The sequence below is a fragment of the Cyclopterus lumpus genome, chromosome 11 (assembly GCF_009769545.1).
Source record: "Cyclopterus lumpus isolate fCycLum1 chromosome 11, fCycLum1.pri, whole genome shotgun sequence".
In the NCBI taxonomy this organism is placed as follows: Eukaryota; Metazoa; Chordata; class Actinopteri; order Perciformes; family Cyclopteridae; genus Cyclopterus; species Cyclopterus lumpus.
In genome coordinates this window covers 22,469,090-22,496,589 of record NC_046976.1, presented here as the reverse complement: position 1 = coordinate 22,496,589, position 27,500 = coordinate 22,469,090, and the positions used below count along the sequence as shown (strand labels likewise).

At 43.2% G+C, this 27,500-nt stretch overlaps 1 protein-coding gene across 1 annotated transcript in view; it reads left to right on the top strand.

The window, feature by feature from the left end:
- ints3 (integrator complex subunit 3) overlaps positions 1-26,906 on the top strand; it is a 37,772-nt gene extending 10,866 nt beyond the window's left edge. The window contains exons 7-29 of the mRNA XM_034545626.1: positions 291-432; positions 511-640; positions 734-831; positions 1,013-1,204; positions 1,288-1,375; positions 2,912-2,991; positions 4,117-4,208; positions 4,316-4,422; positions 4,533-4,652; positions 11,717-11,846; positions 11,991-12,045; positions 13,866-13,969; positions 14,130-14,294; positions 14,397-14,550; positions 15,389-15,457; positions 15,539-15,614; positions 16,437-16,550; positions 16,624-16,672; positions 17,472-17,639; positions 19,766-19,866; positions 25,950-26,022; positions 26,102-26,258; positions 26,329-26,906. Of these exons, the coding sequence (XP_034401517.1) occupies positions 291-432; positions 511-640; positions 734-831; positions 1,013-1,204; positions 1,288-1,375; positions 2,912-2,991; positions 4,117-4,208; positions 4,316-4,422; positions 4,533-4,652; positions 11,717-11,846; positions 11,991-12,045; positions 13,866-13,969; positions 14,130-14,294; positions 14,397-14,550; positions 15,389-15,457; positions 15,539-15,614; positions 16,437-16,550; positions 16,624-16,672; positions 17,472-17,639; positions 19,766-19,866; positions 25,950-26,022; positions 26,102-26,258; positions 26,329-26,406 (2,542 nt within the window). The 3' untranslated portion in view covers positions 26,407-26,906. The remainder of the gene's footprint in view (positions 1-290; positions 433-510; positions 641-733; positions 832-1,012; positions 1,205-1,287; positions 1,376-2,911; positions 2,992-4,116; positions 4,209-4,315; positions 4,423-4,532; positions 4,653-11,716; positions 11,847-11,990; positions 12,046-13,865; positions 13,970-14,129; positions 14,295-14,396; positions 14,551-15,388; positions 15,458-15,538; positions 15,615-16,436; positions 16,551-16,623; positions 16,673-17,471; positions 17,640-19,765; positions 19,867-25,949; positions 26,023-26,101; positions 26,259-26,328) is intronic.
- The last annotated feature ends 594 nt before the right edge of the window (positions 26,907-27,500 follow it).

Below are 27,500 nucleotides of genomic sequence, written 5' to 3'. Positions count from 1 at the left end.
GGGTCTGTACTATGAGTCAGCTGGAGGGTCTGTACTGTGAGTCAGCTGGAGGGTCTGTACTATGAGTCAACTGGAGGGTCTGTGCTATGAGTCAACTGGAGGGTCTGTACTATGAGTCAGCTGGAGGGTCTGTGCTGTGAAGCAGCTGGAGGGTCTGTACTATGAGTCAGCTGGAGGGTCTGTACTATGAGTCAGCTGGAGGGTCTGTACTATGAGTCAGCTGGAGGGTCTGTACTGTGAGTCAGCTGGAGGGTCTACTGTGAAGCAGCTGAATATGTTCCTCCCTGTAGGGAATGGGTGCTGAAGAGTGGGATGCTGATAGCGATGTCGGTCTACACCTATCTTCGCCTTATCGTCGACCACGGAGCTCCAAACCTGCTGATTCTACGTCAGAAAGAGGTCGACTACTGTATCTCCATGTTGAGGGAGAAGGTAAGGAAGGAAGGAAGGAAGGCTGGCTGTTTGTATTGATTACCGGGTGGTTACCCTGACGATGCTGTGTCTCTGTAGTTTATGGAGTGTCAGATCATCGGCAGAGATCTGGTTCGCCTGATGCAGAACGTTGCTCGAATTCCAGAGATGGAGCTGGTGTGGAAGGACCTGCTGCACCATCCACAAGTCCTCAGTCCTCAGTTCACTGGTAAGCTGCACCACCCACAGTCCATAGTCCACTAGTGAACTACACCACAGCAGTAGTGTACGGTACTCACCTGTAACCTGATGTGTGTCTCAGGTGTTCTCCAACTGCTGACCGCTCGCACCTCCAGGAAGTTTCTGGCCTGTCGTCTCACACCGGACATGGAGACGAAGCTGCTGTTCATGACCTCCAGGGTAACTCACACAGTACACACTAAGTACACACAGTATGTGTGTGTATATATATATATATATATACATATACATATACACACACACACTCACAGAGTACACACACTCACAGAGTACACACACAGAGTACACTCACAGAGTACACTCACAGAGTACACACACAGATGACTTGCTACTGTTCCAGGTGCGTTTTGGGCAGCAGAAGCGCTACCAGGACTGGTTTCAGAGACAGTACCTGTCCACAGCAGAGAGCCAATCGCTGCGCTGCGATCTGATTCGCTACATATGTGGCGTGGTCCACCCGTCCAATGAGGTGCTGAGCTCGGACATTCTGCCGCGCTGGGCCATCATTGGCTGGCTGCTCACCACCTGCACGGTAAGGGGACGGCCGTCCATTTGCAACACGACGTCTTTGAAAATCAATAACCAACCGATCGATTGATCGATTTGTGTCTCCAGTCGAATGTCGCCGCCTCCAATGCCAAGCTGGCTCTCTTCTATGATTGGCTGTTCTTCAACCCTGAGAAAGACAGCATCATGAACATAGGTGACACACACACTTTGATCTTTCTACACTTGTGATAGTTACCAATAATATAGATAATTAAAGCTGCGAGCAGCGATGAACGGGTCCTCGCTCACCCGGTGGGACGCCGACCCGCTCGGCCGAGAACGAGCGGCCGCCGGTCGTACGTTTTACCGTTTGTTGTGTAACCCAAAAATTATTTCGCCAGTTGGTGGCGCGTCGACTGCAGGTAAAAATAAGCTCGCCGATATCCTCAGGCCGTGACTTGTAACAAGCACGACGAGTTTGGGGCAGATTAGAGTCCAGTTGAGCCAGCAGGGGGCGCTTTGAGAATGTGAACAGATACATGCACCACGTGTCTCTACGTGAAGTCTAGACCACGTTGTGTAAATTAAAGGGAAAAAAAAAAAATTGATGAAATAAAATTGCCGCGGCCTGGATTTGAACATAAGACTCCTGCACTCAAGTCAGGTGTTTATCTCACTGCGCCACCGGTTTGCTGAAAAAATTTGATTGGAACTCGCATAGCTAGAAAATATTGTTGTCTGTGTTCCAATGAAAATTTCGAATGTTTCTTCGTGGAAATGTGTTCAGGGCTTGACTGGCATCATGCATGATTATCTTTGGAAAGATTGGTTGAGTTAAAGCAACAGTCTCTAGCATAACAACAAACAGGAAGTGGGATTTTATTGGAATATTCTTAACGACAAGTGAGAGTGGGTGAAAACAAAGTTTTTTTGCAGAATAATCATGCTCAAGGCCTTCTGATCATCCTGGAAGGAAGATTGAAGTCGATCTGATCTTTTTTGTGGGAGATAACGGTAAATGTATAACGGCAAAAACGAGCGAACGAGCGAAAAACGTTATTGTAGCGCCCCCTAGTGTTCAAATCGCACAAGTTAAGGCATGCCATGTGCACTTAGGAAAAATGTTTTCGAGTGATTAGTCCCAATAGTGTTGACGCTATGAGCATTGAAAAACAAGACACGCCCCTAAGATGTTCATTGGGCCATAGATCCTTAACACAATGAGATATAAATAAACGGTTGACATATTCTACGTCATCTGGCTTTAATGATTTGATTGATATCAGGTTTTGTTGATTTGGACCCAGCATGTAGTTAAGAAAGTCAATTATGTTTTTTTCACAAAATTCAAAATGGCGGAAAATCTAAGTAGGCGGAGCTTAGGGGTCTGAGAGGGTTTTTTGTAGAGCAGGTGAATATGAACATGTGTGAAAAATTTCAAGTCAATCGGACATTGTGGGTGAGGGGCGTCGCCGGTCAAACTTTTAGGGGGCGCTAGAGAGCAACTCCTCGATCGGATGGATATTTTCACCAAGACGGACAAATATGGTTAGTTTAAAAAAATGTCCCAATGTTCAAAAATAAAAAGCAGAATAATAAGAATCCGAGTAATTTCAATAAGGTCCTCTCAGACTGACGAATATTGGTTATCAGTTACCTATACTCTATCAATAGTGAATATAGGTAAAGAATAACTATCAATAGTTATCAATACTCACTAATGAATACCAATATAAACCTGTTTTATCAGAACCTGCGATCCTGGTGATGCATCACTCCATGAAACCTCACCCTGCCATCACTGCTACACTGCTGGACTTCATGTGCAGGGTAACACACACACTCACACACACACACTCACTCACTCACTCACTCACACACACACTCTCACACACACTCACTCACTCACACACTCTCACACTCTCTCTCTCACTCACTCACTCACACACTCACACTCTCACTCTCTCTCACACTCTCAATCTCTCTCTCTCACACACACTCACTCACTCACACACTCTCTCTCTCACACACACTCACTCACTCACACACTCACACACACACTCTCACACACACTCACTCACTCACACACTCTCACACTCTCTCTCTCACTCACTCACTCACACACTCACACTCTCACTCTCTCTCACACTCTCAATCTCTCTCTCTCACACACACTCACTCACTCACACACTCTCACTCTCTCTCTCACACACACACACACTCACTCACTCACACACTCTCACACTCTCTCACACACACTCACTCACTCTCACACACACTCACTCTCTCTCACTCTCACACTCACTCACTCACTCACACTCACACACACTCACTCACTCACACACTCTCACTCTCACACTCTCACACACACTCACTCACACTCTCTCACACACACTCACTCACTCTCTCTCACTCTCTCACACTCACTCTCTCACTCACTCACTCACACTCACACACTCACTCACTCTCTCACTCACACTCACTCACTCACTCTCACTCACACTCACTCACTCTCACACACTCACTCACTCACTCTCACTCACTCACTCACACTCACTCACTCACTCTCACTCACTCACACTCACTCACTCTCACACACTCACTCACTCACTCACTCTCACTCACTCACTCACACTCACTCACTCACTCTCACTCACTCACACTCACTCACACTCACTCTCACACACTCACTCACTCACTCACTCACTCTCACTCACTCACACTCACTCACACTCACTCTCACACACTCACTCACTCTCACTCACTCACACTCACTCACACTCACTCTCACACACTCACTCACTCACTCACTCTCACTCTCTCACTCACTCTCACTCACTCACACTCACTCTCTCACTCACACTCACTCACACTCACTCACTCTCACACACTCACTCACTCACTCTCACTCACTCACTCTCTCACACACACACTAAATGGATCATCTCTCCTCAGATCATCCCTCACTTCTTCCCTCCGTTGGAGTCTCAGGTCCGTCAGGGCGTCTTCAACTCGCTCACCTTTATCATGGAGAAGAGAGTGCTGGCGTAAGAAGCACACACACACACACACACACACACACACACCCCGTCAGTCCACCACTTATTGATTATTGATCAGCCTCTCTCTCTCTCTCTCTCTCTCTCTCTCTCAGTCACCTCGCTCCGCTGTTTGATAATCCAAAGTTGGACCGAGAGCTTCGATCGATGTTGAGAGAGAGATTCCCTGAGTTCTGCAGCTCGCCCTCCCCCCCGACTGAAGGTACCACACACACACACACACACACACACACACACACACACACACACACACACACACACTACTAATTGATTGACTAATTTAATGACAGTATTCACTGTGTGTGTGTGTAGTCAAGATGGAGGAGGCCACTTCTTTGGAGATGGACAACAATGTGTTGGACAAGGAGGATGGTTGCTATGACAACACAGAGGCTGCCTTCAGCGATGATGAGGAGGAAGTCCTCAACAAAGGTAACCAGTATAACCACTGTAACCAGTATAACCACTATAATCAGTTTAACCAGTATAACCACTATAATCAATAACCAGTATAATCAGTGTAACCAGTATAATCACTGTAACCAGTATAATCAGTGTAACCAGTATAATCACTGTAACCAGTATAATCACTGTAACCAGTGTAATCACTGTAACCAGTATAACCACTGTAACCAGTATAACCAGTATAATCAGTGTAACAAATACAACCAGTATAATCACTGTAACCAGTATAATCAGTGTAACCAGTATCAGTATAATCAGTGTAACCAGTATAATCAGTGTAACCAGTATAATCAGTGTAACCAGTATAATCAGTGTAACCAGTATAATCACTGTAACCAGTATAATCAGTGTAACCAGTATAATCAGTGTAACCAGTATAATCACTGTAACCACTATAACCAGTATAACCAGTATAATCACTGTAACCAGTATAATCACTGTAATCAGTGTAATCACTGTAACCAGTATAATCAGTGTAACCAGTATAACCACTGTAACCAGTATAACCAGTATAATCAGTGTAACCAGTATAATCAGTGTAATCACTGTAACCAGTATAACCAGTATAATCACTGTAACCAGTATAATCACTGTAACCAGTATAACCACTGTAACCAGTATAATCACTGTAACCAGTATAATCACTGTAATCAGTATAATCAGTGTAACCAGTATAATCACTGTAACCAGTATAATCAGTGTAACCAGTATCAGTATAATCACTGTAACCAGTATAATCACTGTAACCAGTATAATCAGTGTAACCAGTATAATCAGTGTAACCAGTATCAGTATAATCACTGTAACCAGTATAATAAGTGTAACCAGTATAACCACTGTAATCACTGTAACCAGTATAATCAGTATAATTAGTGTAACCAGTATAATCAGTGTAACCAGTATAACCACTGTAATCACTGTAACCAGTATAATCAGTGTAACCAGTATAATCAGTGTAACCAGTATAATTAGTGTAACCAGTATAATCAGTGTAACCAGTATAATCAGTGTAACCAGTATAACCAGTATAATCACTGTAACAAGTATAACCAGTATAATCACTATAACCAGTATAATCACTGTAACCAGTATAATCAGTGTAACCAGTATAACCAGTATAATCACTAACCAGTATAATCACTGTAACCAGTATAACCAGTATAATCACTGTAACCAGTATAACCAGTATAATCAGTGTAACCAGTATAACCACTGTAATCACTGTAACCAGTATAATCAGTGTAACCAGTATAATAAGTGTAACCAGTATAATCACTGTAACCAGTATAATCAGTGTAACCAGTATAATCACTGTAACCAGTATAATCAGTGTAACCAGTATAATCACTGTAACCAGTATAATCACTGTAACCAGTATAATCAGTGTAACCAGTATAATCAGTGTAACCAGTATAATAAGTGTAACCAGTATAATCACTGTAACCAGTATAATCACTATAATCACTGTAACCAGTATAACCACTGTAACCAGTATAATCAGTGTAACCAGTATAATCACTGTAACCAGTATAATCAGTGTAACCAGTATAATAAGTGTAACCAGTATAATCACTGTAACCAGTATAATCACTGTAACCAGTATAATCAGTGTAACCAGTATAATCAGTGTAACCAGTATAATCACTGTAACCAGTATAATCAGTGTAACCAGTATAATCACTGTAACCAGTATAATCACTGTAACCAGTATAATCAGTGTAACCAGTATAATAAGTGTAACCAGTATAATCACTGTAACCAGTATAATCACTATAATCACTGTAACCAGTATAACCACTGTAACCAGTATAATCAGTGTAACCAGTATAATCACTGTAACCAGTATAATCAGTGTAACCAGTATAATAAGTGTAACCAGTATAATCACTGTAACCAGTATAATCACTATAATCACTGTAACCAGTATAACCACTGTAACCAGTATAATCAGTGTAACCAGTATAATCACTATAATCACTGTAACCAGTATAACCACTATAATCAGTGTAACAAGTATAACCACTGTAACCAGTATAACCAGTATAATCACTGTAACCAGTATAATCAGTGTAACCAGTATAATCAGTGTAACCAGTATAATCACTGTAACCAGTATAACCACTATAATCAGTGTAACCAGTATAATCACTGTAACCAGTATAATCACTGTAACCAGTATAATCAGTGTAACCAGTATAATCACTGTAACCAGTATAATCACTGTAACCAGTATAATCAGTGTAACCAGTATAATCACTGTAACCAGTATAATCACTGTAACCAGTATAATCAGTGTAACCAGTATAATCACTGTAACCACTATAATCAGTATAACCAGTATAATCACTGTAACCAGTATAACCAGTATAATCACTGTAACCAGTATAATCAGTGTAACCAGTATAACCAGTATAATCACTAACCAGTATAATCACTGTAACCAGTATAACCAGTATAATCACTGTAACCAGTATAACCAGTATAATCAGTGTAACCAGTATAACCAGTATAATCACTGTAACCAGTATAACCAGTATAATCAGTGTAACCAGTATAACCACTGTAATCACTGTAACCAGTATAATCAGTGTAACCAGTATAATCAGTGTAACCAGTATAATCACTATAATCACTGTAACCAGTATAACCACTGTAACCAGTATAACCACTGTAATCAGTGTAACCAGTATAATCACTGTAACCAGTATAACCAGTATAATCACTGTAACCAGTATAATCACTGTAACCAGTATAACCAGTATAATCACTGTAACCAGTATAATCACTGTAACCAGTATAACCAGTATAATCACTGTAACCAGTATAACCAGTATAATCACTGTAACCAGTATAACCAGTATAATCACTGTAACCAGTATAATCACTGTAACCAGTATAATCAGTGTAATCACTAACCAGTATAATCACTGTAACCAGTATAACCACTGTACCCAGTATAATCAGTGTAACCAGTATAATCAGTGTAACCAGTATAATCAGTGTAACCAGTATAACCAGTATAATCACTATAATCACTGTAACCAGTATAACCACTGTAACCAGTATAACCACTGTAATCAGTGTAACCAGTATAATCACTGTAACCAGTATAACCAGTATAATCACTGCAACCAGTATAACCAGTATAATCACTGTAACCAGTATAATCACTGTAACCAGTAAACCAGTATAATCACTGTAACCAGTATAATCACTGTAACCAGTATAACCAGTATAATCACTGTAACCAGTATAACCAGTATAATCACTGTAACCAGTATAATCACTGTAACCAGTATAACCAGTATAATCACTGTAACCAGTATAATCACTGTAACCAGTATAACCAGTATAATCACTAACCAGTATAACCAGTATAATCACTGTAACCAGTATAATCACTGTAACCAGTATAATCAGTGTAATCACTAACCAGTATAATCACTGTAACCAGTATAACCAGTATAATCAGTGTAACCAGTATAATCAGTGTAACCAGTATAATCACTGTAACCAGTATAATCACTGTAACCAGTATAATCAGTGTAATCACTAACCAGTATAATCACTGTAACCAGTATAACCAGTATAACCAGTGTAACCAGTATAATCAGTGTAACCAGTATAATCAGTGTAACCAGTATAACCAGTATAATCACTATAATCACTGTAACCAGTATAACCACTGTAACCAGTATAACCACTGTAATCAGTATAACCAGTATAATCACTGCAACCAGTATAACCAGTATAATCACTGTAACCAGTATAATCACTGTAACCAGTATAACCAGTATAATCACTGTAACCAGTATAACCAGTATAATCACTGTAACCAGTATAATCAGTGTAACCAGTATAACCAGTATAATCACTATAATCACTGTAACCAGTATAACCACTGTAACCAGTATAATCACTGTAACCAGTATAACCAGTATAATCACTGCAACCAGTATAACCAGTATAATCACTGTAACCAGTATAATCACTGTAACCAGTATAACCAGTATAATCACTGTAACCAGTATAACCAGTATAATCACTGTAACCAGTATAATCACTGTAACCAGTATAATCAGTGTAATCACTAACCAGTATAATCACTGTAACCAGTATAACCACTGTAACCAGTATAATCAGTGTAACCAGTATAATCAGTGTAACCAGTATAATCAGTGTAACCAGTATAATCACTGTAACCAGTATAATCACTGTAACCAGTATAATCAGTGTAACCAGTATAATCACTGTAACCAGTATAATCACTGTAACCAGTATAATCAGTGTAACCAGTATAATCACTGTAACCAGTATAATCACTGTAACCAGTATAATCAGTGTAACCAGTATAATCACTGTAACCACTATAATCAGTATAACCAGTATAATCACTGTAACCAGTATAACCAGTATAATCACTGTAACCAGTATAATCAGTGTAACCAGTATAACCAGTATAATCACTAACCAGTATAATCACTGTAACCAGTATAACCAGTATAATCACTGTAACCAGTATAACCAGTATAATCAGTGTAACCAGTATAACCAGTATAATCACTGTAACCAGTATAATCAGTGTAACCAGTATAACCACTGTAATCACTGTAACCAGTATAATCAGTGTAACCAGTATAATCAGTGTAACCAGTATAATCACTATAATCACTGTAACCAGTATAACCACTGTAACCAGTATAACCACTGTAATCAGTGTAACCAGTATAATCACTGTAACCAGTATAACCAGTATAATCACTGTAACCAGTATAATCACTGTAACCAGTATAACCAGTATAATCACTGTAACCAGTATAATCACTGTAACCAGTATAACCAGTATAATCACTGTAACCAGTATAACCAGTATAATCACTGTAACCAGTATAACCAGTATAATCACTGTAACCAGTATAATCACTGTAACCAGTATAATCAGTGTAATCACTAACCAGTATAATCACTGTAACCAGTATAACCACTGTACCCAGTATAATCAGTGTAACCAGTATAATCAGTGTAACCAGTATAATCAGTGTAACCAGTATAACCAGTATAATCACTATAATCACTGTAACCAGTATAACCACTGTAACCAGTATAACCACTGTAATCAGTGTAACCAGTATAATCACTGTAACCAGTATAACCAGTATAATCACTGCAACCAGTATAACCAGTATAATCACTGTAACCAGTATAATCACTGTAACCAGTAAACCAGTATAATCACTGTAACCAGTATAATCACTGTAACCAGTATAACCACTATAATCACTGTAACCAGTATAATCACTGTAACCAGTATAACCAGTATAATCACTGTAACCAGTATAATCACTGTAACCAGTATAACCAGTATAATCACTAACCAGTATAACCAGTATAATCACTGTAACCAGTATAATCACTGTAACCAGTATAATCAGTGTAATCACTAACCAGTATAATCACTGTAACCAGTATAACCAGTATAATCAGTGTAACCAGTATAATCAGTGTAACCAGTATAATCACTGTAACCAGTATAATCACTGTAACCAGTATAATCAGTGTAATCACTAACCAGTATAATCACTGTAACCAGTATAACCAGTATAACCAGTGTAACCAGTATAATCAGTGTAACCAGTATAATCAGTGTAACCAGTATAACCAGTATAATCACTATAATCACTGTAACCAGTATAACCACTGTAACCAGTATAACCACTGTAATCAGTATAACCAGTATAATCACTGCAACCAGTATAACCAGTATAATCACTGTAACCAGTATAATCACTGTAACCAGTATAACCAGTATAATCACTGTAACCAGTATAACCAGTATAATCACTGTAACCAGTATAATCAGTGTAACCAGTATAACCAGTATAATCACTATAATCACTGTAACCAGTATAACCACTGTAACCAGTATAATCACTGTAACCAGTATAACCAGTATAATCACTGCAACCAGTATAACCAGTATAATCACTGTAACCAGTATAATCACTGTAACCAGTATAACCAGTATAATCACTGTAACCAGTATAACCAGTATAATCACTGTAACCAGTATAATCACTGTAACCAGTATAATCAGTGTAATCACTAACCAGTATAATCACTGTAACCAGTATAACCACTGTAACCAGTATAATCAGTGTAACCAGTATAATCAGTGTAACCAGTATAATCAGTGTAACCAGTATAACCAGTATAATCAGTGTAACCAGTATAATCAGTGTAACCAGTATAATCAGTGTAACCAGTATAACCAGTATAACCAGTATAATCAGTGTAACCAGTATAACCACTGTAACCAGTATAACCAGTATAATCAGTGTAACCAGTATAACCAGTATAATCAGTGTAACCAGTATAATCAGTGTAACCAGTATAACCAGTATAATCAGTGTAACCAGTATAATCAGTGTAACCAGTATAACCAGTATAATCAGTGTAACCAGTATAACCACTATAATCAATAACCAGTATAATCAGTGTAACCAGTATAACCAGTATAATCAGTGTAACCAGTATAACCACTATAATCAATAACCAGTATAATCAGTGTAACCAGTATAACCACTGTAACCAGTATAATCAGTGTAACCAGTATAACCAGTATAATCAGTGTAACCAGTATAACCAGTATAATCAGTGTAACCAGTATAATCAGTGTAACCAGTATAACCAGTATAATCAGTGTAACCAGTATAACCACTATAATCAATAACCAGTATAATCAGTGTAACCAGTATAACCACTGTAACCAGTATAATCAGTGTAACCAGTATAATCAGTGTAACCAGTATAACCAGTATAATCAGTGTAACCAGTATAACCAGTATAATCAGTGTAACCAGTATAACCAGTATAATCAGTGTAACCAGTATAACCAGTATAATCACTGTAACCAGTATAATCACTGTAACCAGTATAACCACTATAATCACTGTAACCAGTATAACCAGTATAACCACTGTAACCAGTAAGTCTGCAGATTTATCTGACCGTCTTTCGACCAATCACTGCAGGCAAGAAGAGGGAGTTCAGGTTTCATCCAATCAAAGAAGCCGTGGTGGAGGAGCCCGCTGACATCACACCTTGGCTCGACCAATTAGACGACACCATGAAGGAGAAAGTCCAGCAGCTGCAGAAAACCAGGTGAGACCCTGGAGACCCTGTTTATTGATCATTGATCAGTGTTTATTGATCATTGATCAGTGTTTATTGATCATTTATCAGTGTTTATTGATCAGTGTTTATTGATCATTTATCAGTCAATACTTATTGATTATGTCTCCTCAGTGACACAGAGACTCAGTGTGAAGTGATGCAGGAAATTGTGGATCTGATCCTGGAGGTTAGTTTTCTTCGATCAGTCTGTTCTAGTCTGTTCTACAGTGTGTTCTATGTTCTAGTCTGTTCTACAGCGTGTTCTATGTTCTAGTCTGTTCTACAGCGTGTTCTATGTTCTAGTCTGTTCTACAGTGTGTTCTATGTTCTAGTCTGTTCTACAGCGTGTTCTATGTTCTAGTCTGTTCTACAGTGTCTTCTATGTTCTAGTCTGTTCTACAGCGTGTTCTATGTTCTAGTCTGTTCTACAGTGTGTTCTATGTTCTAGTCTGTTCTACAGCGTGTTCTATGTTCTAGTCTGTTCTACAGCGTGTTCTATGTTCTAGTCTGTTCTACAGCGTGTTCTATGTTCTAGTCTGTTCTACAGCGTGTTCTATGTTCTAGTCTGTTCTACAGCGTGTTCTATGTTCTAGTCTGTTCTACAGTGTGTTCTATGTTCTAGTCTGTTCTACAGCGTGTTCTATGTTCTAGTCTGTTCTACAGTGTGTTCTATGTTCTAGTCTGTTCTACAGTGTGTTCTATGTTCTAGTCTGTTCTACAGCGTGTTCTATGTTCTAGTCTGTTCTACAGCGTGTTCTATGTTCTAGTCTGTTCTACAGTGTGTTCTATGTTCTAGTCTGTTCTACAGCGTGTTCTATGTTCTAGTCTGTTCTACAGCGTGTTCTATGTTCTAGTCTGTTCTACAGCGTGTTCTATGTTCTAGTCTGTTCTACAGCGTGTTCTATGTTCTAGTCTGTTCTACAGCGTGTTCTATGTTCTAGTCTGTTCTACAGTGTTTTTGTATGTTTGTGTTCTATGTGCTACTGTGTGGTCTACTGTGTGTTCTAATGGGTTCTACTGTGTGGTCTAAAGTGTGTTCTATGTGCTACTGTATGGTCTAAAGTGTGTTCTATGTGCTACTGTGTGTTCTACAGTGTGTTCTATGTGCTACTGTGTGGTCTAAAGTGTGTTCTATGTGCTACTGTGTGTTCTAATGCGTTCTACTGTGTGTTCTAATGGGTTCTACTGTGTGGTCTACAGTGTGTTATATGTGCTACTGTGTGTTCTACAGTGTGTTCTATGTGCTACTGTGTGTTCTAATGGGTTCTACTGTGTGGTCTAAAGTGTGTTCTATGTGCTACTGTATGGTCTAAAGTGTGTTCTATGTGCTACTGTGTGTTCTATGTGCTACTGTGTGGTCTAAAGTGTGTTCTATGTGCTACTGTGTGTTCTAATGCGTTCTACTGTGTGTTCTAATGGGTTCTACTGTGTGGTCTACAGTGTGTTATATGTGCTACTGTGTGTTCTACAGTGTGTTCTATGTGCTACTGTGTGTTCTACAGTGTGTGCTACTGTGTGTTCTATGTGCTACTGTGTGTTCTATGTGCTACTGTATGTTCTAATGCGTTCTACTGTGTGTTCTAATGGGTTCTACTGTGTGGTCTAAAGTGTTCTACAGTGTGTTCTATGTGCTACTGTGTGTTCTAATGCGTTCTACTGTGGTCTAAAGTGTTCTACAGTGTGTTCTATGTGCTACTGTGTGTTCTAATGCGTTCTATTGTGTGGTCTAAAGTGTTCTACTGTGTGTTCTATGTGCTACTGTATGTTCTAATGGGTTCTACTGTGTGTTCTATGTGCTACTGTGTGTTCTAATGGGTTCTACTGTGTGGTCTAAAGTGTTCTACAGTGTGTTCTATGTGCTACTGTATGTTCTAATGGGTTCTACTGTATGTTCTAATGGGTTCTACTGTGTGTTCTAATGGGTTCTACTGTGTGGTCTAAAGTGTTCTACAGTGTGTTCTATGTTCTACTGTGTGTTCTAATGGGTTCCACTGTGCCGTGTTGCAGGAGGACTTTGACTCGGAGCAGATGTCTGCTCTGGCTTCGTGTCTGGCTGAACTGTTTAAAGATCACTTCAGAGGAGACGTCCTGCCAGACGAGATCACTGAGGAGTAAGACTCAACATGTTGATTCAAACTAATGTTCAAAGCGACCACCGCGGATAAACATGACTTGTTTTCGGAGGGGTAAAGGTCTAATAACTTTAGGGACCTGGAAACGGATACAAAAGGGATCCAACTGTCAGTCTCTCATTACCTGTCTGTCTCTCAGGTCCCTGGAGGAGTCGGTATCCAAACCCGTCTGCCTGGTCTTCAGGAACCTGGTCACCATGCAGGAGGATAACAGTGGATTCTCTGTGCTGCTCGACATGCTGGCTGAGTTCTATCAGAAACAACCCAAGATCGGGTACCACCTGCTCTACTACCTCAAAGCCAGGTGAGAGCCTCGGGGTGGGTCCCAATATGAAGGTGTTGTCCTGTAAAATAGAAATGGTGCAGAAGAGACAGTTTGTGTGTGTGTGTGGTTGTGTGTGTGCAGTAAAGCGGCCAACGGTAAGATGATGCTGTACGAGTCCTTCGCTCAGGCGACGGCTCTCGGTGATCTGCACACCTGTCTGATGATGGACATGAAGGCGTGTCAGGAGGACGACGTCCGGCTGCTTTGCTACCTCACCCCCTCGATATACTCTGAGGTACGTACTACCATCCTGTGCCGAGGTCTCTCGAGGTCTCGTGAGGTCTCTCGATGACTCCCGAGGTTTCTCGAGGTCTCTTGATGACTCCCGAGGTCTTGTGAGGTCTCTCGATGACTCCCGAGGTCTCTCGATGACTCCCGAGGTCTCGTGAGGTCTCTCGATGACCCCCGAGGTTTCCCGAGGTCTCTCGATGACTCCCGAGGTCTCTCGATGACTCCCGAGGTTTCTCGAGGTCTCTCGATGACTCCCGAGGTCTCGTGAGGTCTCTCGATGACCCCCAAGGTTTCTCGAGGTCTCTCGATGACTCCCGAGGTTTCTCGAGGTCTCTTGATGACCCCCAAGGTTTCTCGAGGTCTTTCGATGACTCCCGAGGTTTCTCGAGGTCTCTTGATGACTCCCGAGGTCTTGTGAGGTCTCTCGATGACTCCCGAGGTCTCGTGAGGTCTCTCGATGACCCCCAAGGTTTCTCGAGGTCTCTCGATGACTCTCGAGGTCTCTTGATGACTCCCGAGGTCTTGTGAGGTCTCTCGATGACTCCCGAGGTCTCGTGAGGTCTCTCGATGACCCCCAAGGTTTCTCGAGGTCTTTCGATGACTCCCGAGGTTTCTCGAGGTCTCTTGATGACTCCCGAGGTCTTGTGAGGTCTCTCGATGACTCCCGAGGTCTCGTGAGGTCTCTCGATGACCCCCAAGGTTTCTCGAGGTCTCTTGATGACTCCCGAGGTCTTGTGAGGTCTCTTGATGACTCCCGAGTTTTCTCGATGACTCCCGAGGTCTCGTGAGGTCTCTCGAGGACTCCCAAGGTCTCTTGAGGTCTTGTGAACATTTCCCTTCAGTTCCCAGATGAGACGTTGAGGAGTGGTGAGCTGCTCAACATGATCGTGGCCGTCATCGACTCCACACAGGTGAGTGAGCCTCTAAGAGACCTGATCCAGACCTGGATGACCCGTCCCACCTGTTCAGTAACCAGGATGCAAACTCTGCAGTTACAGGAGCTGATGTGTCACGTGATGATGGGGAATCTGGTGATGTTCAGGAAAGACTCTGTCCTCAACATCCTCAGTGAGACACACACACACACACACACACACACGTACGTCTCTTACTGCAGTACACACTGTTCTTCCGTGTCTCCTCTGTCCTCATGTGTCTCCTATGTATATCCTAATGTGTCTCCTTTGTCCTTCTCTGTCCTCATGTGTCTCCTATCCTCATGTGTCTCCTATGTCCTCATGTATCCTCATGCGTCTCCTATGTATGTCCTCATGTGTCTCCTATGTCCTCACGTGTCTCCTCTGTCCTCATGTGTCTCCTGTCCTCCTGTGTCTCCCCTGTCCTGTGTCTCCTCTGTCCTCCTGTGTCTCCCCTGTCCTGTGTCTCCTGTCCTCCTGTGTCTCCCCTGTCCTGTGTCTCCTCTGTCCTCCTGTGTCTCCCCTGTCCTGTGTCTCCTGTCCTCCTGTGTCTCCCCTGTCCTGTGTCTCCTCTGTCCTCCTGTGTCTCCCCTGTCGTGTGTCTCCTCTGTCCTGTGTTTACTCTGTCCTCATGTCTCTGTCCTCCTGTGTCTCCCCTGTCCTGTGTCTCCTCTGTCCTGTGTTTACTCTGTCCTCATGTCTCTGTCCTCCTGTGTCTCCCCTGTCCTGTGTCTCCTCTGTCCTGTGTTTACTCTGTCCTCATGTCTCTGTCCTCCTGTGTCTCCCCTGTCCTGTGTCTCCTCTGTCCTCCTGTGTCTCCCCTGTCCTGTGTCTCCTCTGTCCTCATGTCTCTGTCCACATGTGTCTCCCCTGTCCTCATGTGTCTCCCCTGTCCTCTTGTGTCCCCTCTGTCCTCCTGGGTCTCTTCTGTCCTTATGTGTCCTCTGTCCTCACATGTCTCCTCTGTCCACAGTCCAGTCTCTGGACTGGGAGACCTTTGAGCAGTACAGCACCTGGCAGCTGTTCCTGGCCCACAGCATCCCTCTGGAGACCATCATCCCCATCCTGCAGCACCTCAAGTATAAAGGTGGGTTGAGTTCCGGAGACCTGGTCTGTCCTCATGAGGACACTTTACTCACAGACGTCTCTTCTGTCTGCAGAACATCCAGAGGCCTTATCCTGTTTGCTGCTACAGCTCCGCAGAGAGAAGTATGTACATATGTCTGTTGGTCTGTCTGTATGTTGGTCTGTTGGCCTGTATGTGTGTTGGTCTGTCTGTATGTTGGCCTCTTTGTCTGTTGATCTCTTTGTCTGTTGGTCTGTCTGTATGTTGGCCTTTTTGCTGTATGTTGGCCTCTTTGTCTGTTGGTCTGTCTGTGTGTTGGTCTGTCTGTATGTTGGCCTCTTTGTCTGTTGATCTCTTTGTCTGTTGGTCTGTCTGTATGTTGGCCTCTTTGTCTGTTGGTCTGTCTGTATGTTGGTCTGTTGGCCTGTCTGTGTGTTGGTCTGTCTGTATGTTGGCCTCTTTGTCTGTTGGGTCTGTCTGTATGTTGGCCTCTTTGTCTGTTGGTCTCTGTCTGTTGGTCTGTCTGTTGGCCTGTCTGTATGTTGGCCTCTGTCTGTCTGTTGGTCTGTCTGTCTGTATGTTGGTCTCTGTGTCGGTTGTTCTCTGTGTCTGTTGGCCTCTTTGTCTGTTGGTCTGTCTGTCTGTTGGTCTCTGTGTCTGTTGGTCTGTGTGTCTGTTGGTCTGTCTGTATGTTGGCCTCTTTGTCTGTCGGTCTCTGTCTGTTGGTCTGTCTGTCTGTATGTTGGCCTCTTTGTCTGTCGGTCTCTGTCTGTTGGTCTGTCTGTCTGTATGTTGGTCTCTGTGTCTGTTGGTCTGTGTGTCTGTTGGTCTGTCTGTATGTTGGCCTCTTTGTCTGTCTGTTGGCCTCTTTGTCTGTGGGTCTGTCTTCCTCTTGACCTGTCTGTATGTTGGCCTCTTTGTCTGTTGACCTGTCTGTCCCAGGCCAAGTGAGGAGATGGTGAAGATGGTCCTGAGTCGTCCCTGCCACCATGAGGACCAGTTCACCACCAGCATCCTGAGACACTGGGCGTCCAAATATGACGACTCACTGGGAGAACACATCAAGGCCCAGCTGATCAAGAACAACAACCAGCCCCGCAAGAGACAGAGGTGAGGACAGGGGGGGGACAGGTGACTGTCTGTCCTCTCCTGTCTACATTAACGTCTCTGTCTTCAGTCTCCTGTCTGTCCTCACCTGTCTACATTAACGTCTCTGTCTTCAGTCTCCTGTCTGTCCTCACCTGTCTACATTAACGTCTCTGTCTTCAGTCTCCTGTCTGTCCTCACCTGTCTACATTAACGTCTCTGTCTTCAGTCTCCTGTCTGTCCTCACCTGTCTACATTAACGTCTCTGTCTTCAGTCTCCTGTCTGTCCTCACCTGTCTACATTAACGTCTCTGTCTTCAGTCTCCTGTCTGTCCTCACCTGTCTCCTGTCTACATTAACGTCTCTGTCTTCAGTCTCCTGTCTGTCCTCACCTGTCTCCTGTCTACATTAACGTCTCTGTCTTCAGTCTCCTGTCTGTCCTCTCCTGTCTACATTAACGTCTCTGTCTTCAGTCTCCTGTCTGTCCTCTCCTGTCTACATTAACGTCTCTGTCTTCAGTCTCCTGTCTGTCCTCTCCTGTCTACATTAACGTCTCTGTCTTCAGTCTCCTGTCTGTCCTCTCCTGTCTACATTAACGTCTCTGTCTTCAGTCTCCTGTCTGTCCTCTCCTGTCTACATTAACGTCTCTGTCTTCAGTCTCCTGTCTGTCCTCACCTGTCTCCTGTCTACATTAACGTCTCTGTCTTCAGTCTCCTGTCTGTCCTCACCTGTCTCCTGTCTACATTAACGTCTCTGTCTCCTGTCTACATTAACGTCTCTGTCTTCAGTCTCCTGTCTGTCCTCACCTGTCTCCTGTCTACATTAACGTCTCTGTCTTCAGTCTCCTGTCTGTCCTCTCCTGTCTACATTAACGTCTCTGTCTTCAGTCTCCTGTCTGTCCTCACCTGTCTCCTGTCTACATTAACGTCTCTGTCTTCAGTCTCCTGTCTGTCCTCTCCTGTCTACATTAACGTCTCTGTCTTCAGTCTCCTGTCTGTCCTCACCTGTCTCCTGTCTACATTAACGTCTCTGTCTTCAGTCTCCTGTCTGTCCTCTCCTGTCTACATTAACGTCTCTGTCTTCAGTCTCCTGTCTGTCCTCACCTGTCTACATTAACGTCTCTGTCTTCAGTCTCCTGTCTGTCCTCTCCTGTCTACATTAACGTCTCTGTCTTCAGTCTCCTGTCTGTCCTCACCTGTCTACATTAACGTCTCTGTCTCCTGTCTACATTAACGTCTCTGTCTTCAGTCTCCTGTCTGTCCTCACCTGTCTCCTGTCTACATTAACGTCTCTGTCTTCAGTCTCCTGTCTGTCCTCACCTGTCTACATTAACGTCTCTGTCTTCAGTCTCCTGTCTGTCCTCACCTGTCTACATTAACGTCTCTGTCTTCAGTCTCCTGTCTGTCCTCACCTGTCTACATTAACGTCTCTGTCTTCAGTCTCCTGTCTGTCCTCACCTGTCTACATTAACGTCTCTGTCTTCAGTCTCCTGTCTGTCCTCACCTGTCTCCTGTCTACATTAACGTCTCTGTCTTCAGTCTCCTGTCTGTCCTCACCTGTCTCCTGTCTACATTAACGTCTCTGTCTTCAGTCTCCTGTCTGTCCTCTCCTGTCTACATTAACGTCTCTGTCTTCAGTCTCCTGTCTGTCCTCTCCTGTCTACATTAACGTCTCTGTCTTCAGTCTCCTGTCTGTCCTCTCCTGTCTACATTAACGTCTCTGTCTTCAGTCTCCTGTCTGTCCTCTCCTGTCTACATTAACGTCTCTGTCTTCAGTCTCCTGTCTGTCCTCTCCTGTCTACATTAACGTCTCTGTCTTCAGTCTCCTGTCTGTCCTCACCTGTCTCCTGTCTACATTAACGTCTCTGTCTTCAGTCTCCTGTCTGTCCTCACCTGTCTCCTGTCTACATTAACGTCTCTGTCTCCTGTCTACATTAACGTCTCTGTCTTCAGTCTCCTGTCTGTCCTCACCTGTCTCCTGTCTACATTAACGTCTCTGTCTTCAGTCTCCTGTCTGTCCTCTCCTGTCTACATTAACGTCTCTGTCTTCAGTCTCCTGTCTGTCCTCACCTGTCTCCTGTCTACATTAACGTCTCTGTCTTCAGTCTCCTGTCTGTCCTCTCCTGTCTACATTAACGTCTCTGTCTTCAGTCTCCGCAGCTCCAGCAGTAAACTGGCTCAGCTGACCCTGGAACAGATCCTGGAGCACATGGATAACCTGAGGCTGAGTCTGAGCAACAGCAAGAACAACTGTGAGGACACACACACAGACACACACACAGACACACACACAGACACAGACACACACACAGACACACACACAGACACACACACAGACACACACACAGAGACACACACACACACACACACACACACACACACACACAGACACAGACACACACAGACACAGACACACACACACACACACACACACACACAGAGACACACACACAGACACACACACAGAGACACACACACACACACACACAGACACACACACACAGACACACACAGACACACACACACAGACACAGACACACACAGACACAGACACACACAGACACACACACAGACACACACACAGACACACACACACACAGACACACACACAGACACACACACAGACACACACACAGACACACACACAGAGACACACACACACACAGACACACACACACAGACACACACACACACAGACACACACACACACAGACACAGACACAGACACACACAGACACACACACACACTGTGTGCTTCATTTTCAGTTGTACAAAAGATCCAACGAGCGATGCTGCGTTCACACCTAAGAGGGGGCGTGGCTTATCTCTGTGGAAACAGTTATCATTTCCGTGGGAACATCTAACGCCCTGGTGTTTGGGTTCATAACATTAATATAAATATATATATAAATATCACCTGTAGGCTCACACAGCTACGTCTGGATAACTGCCTCTTCCAGCGCTCTAGAGGAGCAGCAGCCAGGGGGCGGAGCTTCTCAATGCTGATTGGCTTTCGCAACTCGGCGTCGAAAAATTTGCTGCGCGTCATTTACGTCTGTGCATTGAGTTACAATGGGACGCAGCATCATATCTCACCCTCATATCTCACTCTTATATCTCACCCTCATATTACATAACATTACATTACATTACATTACATGTCATTTAGCTGGCGCTTTTATCCAAAGCGACTTACAATAAGTGAGTTAAACCATGAGTCCAAACTCAGAACAACAAGAATCAAGAAGGTACAATTTCTTCAATAACGTTAAACTACAAAGTGCTATCATTAAGAGACATTTAAGTGCTACTAAAGTGCTAAACAACAAAGTGCTATCGGTAAGGGACATTTAAGTGCTACTAGAGTGTTAAACTACAAAGTGCTATCAGTAAGAGACATTTAAGTGCTACTAAAGTGCTACTACGGCTCTACCTTCCCTATTCAACAACTCAGTGTTGGCTCCGCCCCCGACTGCCATGAACCTCGGTGTGACACCTGTCAGTCAACTCTCCCTGACTGCCAACATCACCGCAACAACACGCTCCTGTAGGTACATGCTGTACAACATCAGGAGAATCCGACCCCTTCTCACTCAGAAGGCGGCACAGGTTCTGGTCCAGGCTCTGGTCCAGGTTCTGGTCCAGGCTCTGGTCCAGGCTCTGGTCCAGGTTCTGGTCCAGGCTCTGGTCCAGGTTCTGGTCCAGGCTCTGGTCCAGGTTCTGCTCATCTCACAGTCAAACCTGGACGGATGCTCACGTCCCCAAAAGGGAAGAAACCTTCAGGAGAGAACAGAGGAGGATCCCTCTCCCCGGATGGACAGATGAATAGATGTCATGTGACCAGATGAACAGAGTTACAGAGTTACATAAACACATTACATGAATATGACAATGTATGAATGGAACTCCAATCCATGAAACAGAAGGAGGTAGAGAGGAGGGGGGGCGGGGCATCAGCAGGGCCAATGGGAGGCCAGTTCACCAGCATCAGACACCTCCAGGTCCAATGGACCCTATGAGACGTGAAGTCACAACGACTCCGGGGAGGAAGCAGAGTTAATAAGGTGCAATGGAGAGATGTAAATGTATCCATAAGTAGAGAGAGAAGAGGAGAGAGGTGCTCAGTGTATCCTAAAACATCCCCCAGCAGCCTATAAGCCTATAGCAGCATATCAAGGGGCTGGACCAGGGCAAACCTGATTCAGCCCTAACTATAAGCACTATTAAAGAGGAAAGTCTTAAGTCTATTCTTGAATGAGGTGACTGTGTCTGCCTCCAGGACTGAAAGTGGAAGCTGGTTCCATAAAAGAGGAGCTTGATAACTGAAGGCTCTGGCTCCCATCCTACTTTTTAGGACTCTAGGAACCACAAGTAGTCCCACATTTAGTGAGCAGCTCTCTAGTGGGGCAATATGGTACTACAAGCTCCTTAAGATATGATGGTGCATCACCAATCAAGGCTTTGTAGGTGAGGAGAAGAATTTTAAATGTGATTCTTGATTTTACAGGGAGTCAGTGCAGAGCAGCTAATACAGGAGTCATGTGATCTCTTTTCTTAGTTTTTGTGAGAACACGAGCTGCAGCATTCTGGATCAACTGGAGGGACTTAAGAGACTTATTAGAGCAGCCTGATAATAAGGAGTTGCAGTAATCTAGTCTGGAAGTAACAAACGCGTGAACCAGCTTTTCTGCATCTTTTTGAGACAAGATGTGCCTGATTTTTGAAATGTTACGTAGATGAAAAAATGCAATCCTTGAGATTTGCTTAACGTGGAGTTAAAGGACAAGTCTGGGTCAAAGATAACTAGAGATCCTTTACAGTGGTGTTGGATGCCAGGGAAATGCCATCTACAGAAACCACATCACCAGATAATTGATCTCTGAGGTGTTCAGGGCCCAGTAAAATAACTTCAGTTTTGTCTGAGTTTAACATCAGGAAGTTGCAGGTCATCCGTGTTTTTATGTCTTTAAGACATTCTTGAATTTTAGCGAGCTGGTTGGTCTCCTCTGGTTTGATCCATAGATATAATTGAGTATCGTCTGCATAGCAATGAAAGTTTATGCAGTGTTTCCTGATAATGTTGCCCAAAGGAAGCATATATAAGGTAAATAAAATTGGTCCAAGCACAGAACCTTGTGGAACTCCGTGATTAACGTTGGTGGTCATTGAGGCTTCATCGTTTACAAATACAAATTGAGATCGATCTGATAAATAGGATTTAAACCAACTTAGTGCGGTACCTGAAATTCCAATCGACTGATCCAGTCTCTGTAATAGGATGTCATGGTCAATGGTGTCGAACGCAGCACTAAGGTCTAACAAGACCAGTACAGAGATGAGTCCTTTATCAGCACTAAGGTCTAACAAGACCAGTACGGAGATGAGTCCTTTATCAGCACTAAGGTCTAACAAGACCAGTACAGAGATGAGTCCTTTATCAGCACTAAGGTCTAACAAGACCAGTACAGAGATGAGTCCTTTATCAGCACTAAGGTCTAACAAGACCAGTACAGAGATGAGTCCTTTATCAGCACTAAGGTCTAACAAGACCAGTACAGAGATGAGTCCTTTATCAGCACTAAGGTCTAACAAGACCAGTACAGAGATGAGTCCTACTTTCTCAAGGATCTTAGAGAGGAAGGGAAGGTTAGAGATCGGTCTGTAGTTAGCCAACACCTCTGGATTAAGAGTGGTCTTCTTCAGGAGAGGTTTAATTACAGCTACTTTGAAGGAATGTGGTACATGGCCTGTTAGCAAAGACACATTGACAATATCCAGCAGAGAGGTGCCAATTAAAGGCAACACGTCTTTAAGCAGCCTCGTTGGGATGGGGTCTAAGAGACAGGTAGACGGTTTAGAAGTGGAAACCGTTGAGGACAATTGGTCTAGGTTAATGGGAGAAAAGCTATCCAAATATACACCAGGGCATACAGCCGTTTCCAAGGCCACTCCTCTTGAAGACAGATCGGCAGTAGTTGAGGGCAAGAGATCATCAATCTTGCCTCTAATAGTTCAAATCTTTTCATTGAAGAAGTTCATGAAGTCATTACTACTGAGGTCTATAGGAATACACGGCTCCACAGAGCTGTGACTCTCTGTCAGCCTGGCTACAGTGCTAAAGAGAACCCTGGGGTTGTTCTTATTTTTCTCTATTACTGATGAGTAATAGGCTGCTCTGGCATTACGGAGAGCCTTTTTATATGTTTTAAGACTATCTCTCCAAACTAAGCGTGATTCTTCCAGATTGGTGGAACGCCATATGCTTTAAAGCTTTGGTGAAGTTTGCTTTAGGTCGCGGGTCTGAGGGTTATACCAGGGAGCAAACCTCCTTTGCCTCACTGTCTTTTTCTTCAGTGGGGCTATCGAGTCTAGTGTCATTCTCAGTGAGCCTGTAGCACTATCGACAAGATGATCAATCTGGGACGGACTAAAGTTAGCACAGGAGTCCTCTGTCACATTGAGACGTGGTATTGAATCAAATGCAGAAGGAATCTCTTCTTTAAATGTAGCTACAGCACTGTCAGTTAGACATCTGGTGTAGAAACTTTTGACTAACGGTGTACACTCCGGGAGTATAAAGTCAAAAGTTATGAGGTAATGGTCTGACAGAAGAGGGTTCTGTGGGAAGACCTCCAAATGCTCAATGTCAATGCCATATGTAAGAACAAGGTGGAGGGTGTGGCCAAAGCAGTGAGTGGGTTTCTGTACTCTCTGACAGAAGCCAATCGAGTCCAACAATGAGATAAATGCAGCACTAAGGCAATTATTATCAATATCCACATGAATATTAAAATCTCCTACAATAATAACCTTATCAGTTTTAAGGACTAAACTTGATAAACACTCTAAAAATGTTCCAGGTTGGATGTGAAAGACTAAGAACAAGGCTTTCAAATGAGTTGTAGTTTAGTTTAGGTTTAGGATTCATTAATAGGCTTGAGTCAAAGATGGCTGCTACTCCACCTCCTCGGCCGGTGCCTCGAGGAATGTGAGTATTAATATGACTTGGAGGAGTTGATTCATTTAGGCTGACATATTCTTCATGGCTCAGCCAGGTTTCAGTAAGACACAATAAATCAATGTGATTGTCTGATATTAAATCATTTACTAATACAGCTTTAGATGACAGAGATCTAATATTTAGGAGTCCTCATTTAATTCTCCTGTTTTGTTGCACTGTTGCAGTAGTGATGTTAACCTGTATGAGGTTATTTTGTATGACTCCTCTTCTGGTTACTTTTGATTTAATTAATTTAAGTGGCCGTGGGACAGACACAGTCTCTATAGAGTTAAGGTTAAGGGTGGGTAACTGCTCCAATGGAAGTGCAGAGAAGGGTGGAAGACTACAACTCTGCTTCTGCTTCCTGATCTGAACTCTGGGTCATGGATTAAGTCCGTTAATCAACTTGGCCATGTTCACAGAAATGAGACGCGCTCCATCCCAAGTGGGATGAATGCCGTCTGGACTCATCAGATCAGGCTTTCCAGGGCATGCATGTATGTATGTATGTATACATACATGCGTGTGTGTGTATGTATGTATGTATGTATGTATGTATGTATACATACATACATGCGTGTGTATGTATGTATGTATGTATGCATGCATACATACATACATACATGCATGCATGCATGTATGTATGTATGTGTGTGTATGTATGTATGTATACATACATACATGCGTGTGTATGTATGTATGTATGCATGCATGCATACACACATACATACATACATGCATGTGTGTGTGTGTGTGTGTGTGTGCGTGTGTGCGTGCGTGCGTATGTATGTATGTGTGCGTACGTACGTACATGCATGCATGCATGCATGTATGTATGTATGTATGTATGCATGTATGTATGCATACATACGTACGTGTGTGTGTGTGTGTGTATGTATGTATGTATGTATGCATACATACATACATACGTGTGTGTGTGTATGTATGTATGCATACATACATACATACATACGTGTGTGTGTGTATGTATGTATGTATGTATGCATACATACATACATACGTGTGTGTGTGTATGTATGTATGCATACATACATACATACATACATACGTGTGTGTGTGTATGTATGTATGTATGCATACATACATACATACGTGTGTGTGTATGTATGTATGTATGCATACATACATACATACGTGTGTATGTATGTATGTATGTATGCATACATACATACATACATACATACGTGTGTGTGTGTATGTATGTATGTATGCATACATACATACATACGTGTGTATGTATGTATGTATGTATGCATGTATGTATGTATGCATACTGTGTAAAAACTCACAGTGATTGATGTGTTTGTCTCTCAGTCTTCACTCAGACTCCGATCCTTCAGGCTCTGCAGCACGTTCAAGCCAGTTGTGATGAAGCACACAAGATGAGGTACACACAGACTCACACTCACTCTCACACTCTGACACTCTCACACTCTCACACTCTCTGATGACGTCACTTCCTGTAGGTTCAGCGACCTCTTTGCTCTGGCCGAGGAGTACGAGGACTCCCAGTCGAAGCCCCCCAAGGCTCGCCGTAAAGCCCCCGCCTCCTCGCCACGCTCCCGGAAAGGAGCGGCCCCGCCCACCAACAACGAGGAGGAGAGCGCCTCCAGCAGCGCCTCGGTACGTAAGGCGGTCCGGCCCCGAGCCGCGTGGTTTGGGTTGGTCCACAACGCTCTGCTCTGTGTTTCAGGAGGAGGAGGACTCCAAGCCCAAACCCCCGAAGAGGAAGAGGAAAGGCTCGTCGGCCGTCGGCTCGGACAGCGACTGACGGGCGCTCGGACCAATCGGACGCCGGACGCCAAACCTGAGAGAGGCCCCGCCCCCTCCCGACAACATGCACTGACCGCCACGGGAGGGGCGGTGCTTGGACACGCTCGGACTTATGCTGTTTCCACGGAGGAGACCGGTGGGTCAAAGGTCGCCGTGTGGTGGTTTTCCCATGATGCACTTTGAGGAGGAATCCGGGAATTCTTTTAATACAGGGAAGATGATGATGATGATGATAATGATGATGAAGATGATGAAACACAATGAAGAAGAGTGTGGTTGTTTGTGGGTACTCCTGTCCCCCCTTTTGCATTTTCTCTTTTTTTTTGGAGGGGGGGGGGGGCTCTGGACTCTGGACTCTTATTGTGGAGGATCAGGACTTCCTGCTGTTTTGAGCAGCTCCTTCCTGTCTGTCCCGCTGCAGTAAAACTCTGCGTCTGTTCATCAAGTTGTTTGTTACATTTTATCAGTTTGTCAAAAAACATAAAAACGTCAAAGTGTTTTGTTTGTCGATTACTTCCTGTTTACTGATACTAGTATACACAGTACACACTGCAGTGTACTAGTATACACACTACAGTGTACTAGTGTAGTCACAATACACACTGCAGTGTACTAGTATACACTACAGTGTACTAATGTAGTCACAATACACACTGCAGTATACTAATGTAGTTAAACTACACACTGCAGTATACTAGTGTAGTCACAATACACACTGCAGTATACTAATGTAGTTAAACTACACACTGCAGTATACTAATGTAGTCACAATACACACTGCAGTATACTAGTGTAGTTAAACTACACACTGCAGTATACTAGTGTAGTTAAACTACACACTGCAGTATACTAGTGTAGTCACAATACACACTGCAGTATACTAGTGTAGTTAAACTACACACTGCAGTATACTAGTGTAGTTAAACTACACACTGCAGTATACTAGTGTAGTTAAACTACATACTGCAGTATACTAGTGTAGTTAAACTACACACTGCAGTATACTAGTGTAGTCACAATACACACTGCAGTATACTAGTGTAGTTAAACTACACACTGCAGTATACTAGTGTAGTTAAACTACACACTGCA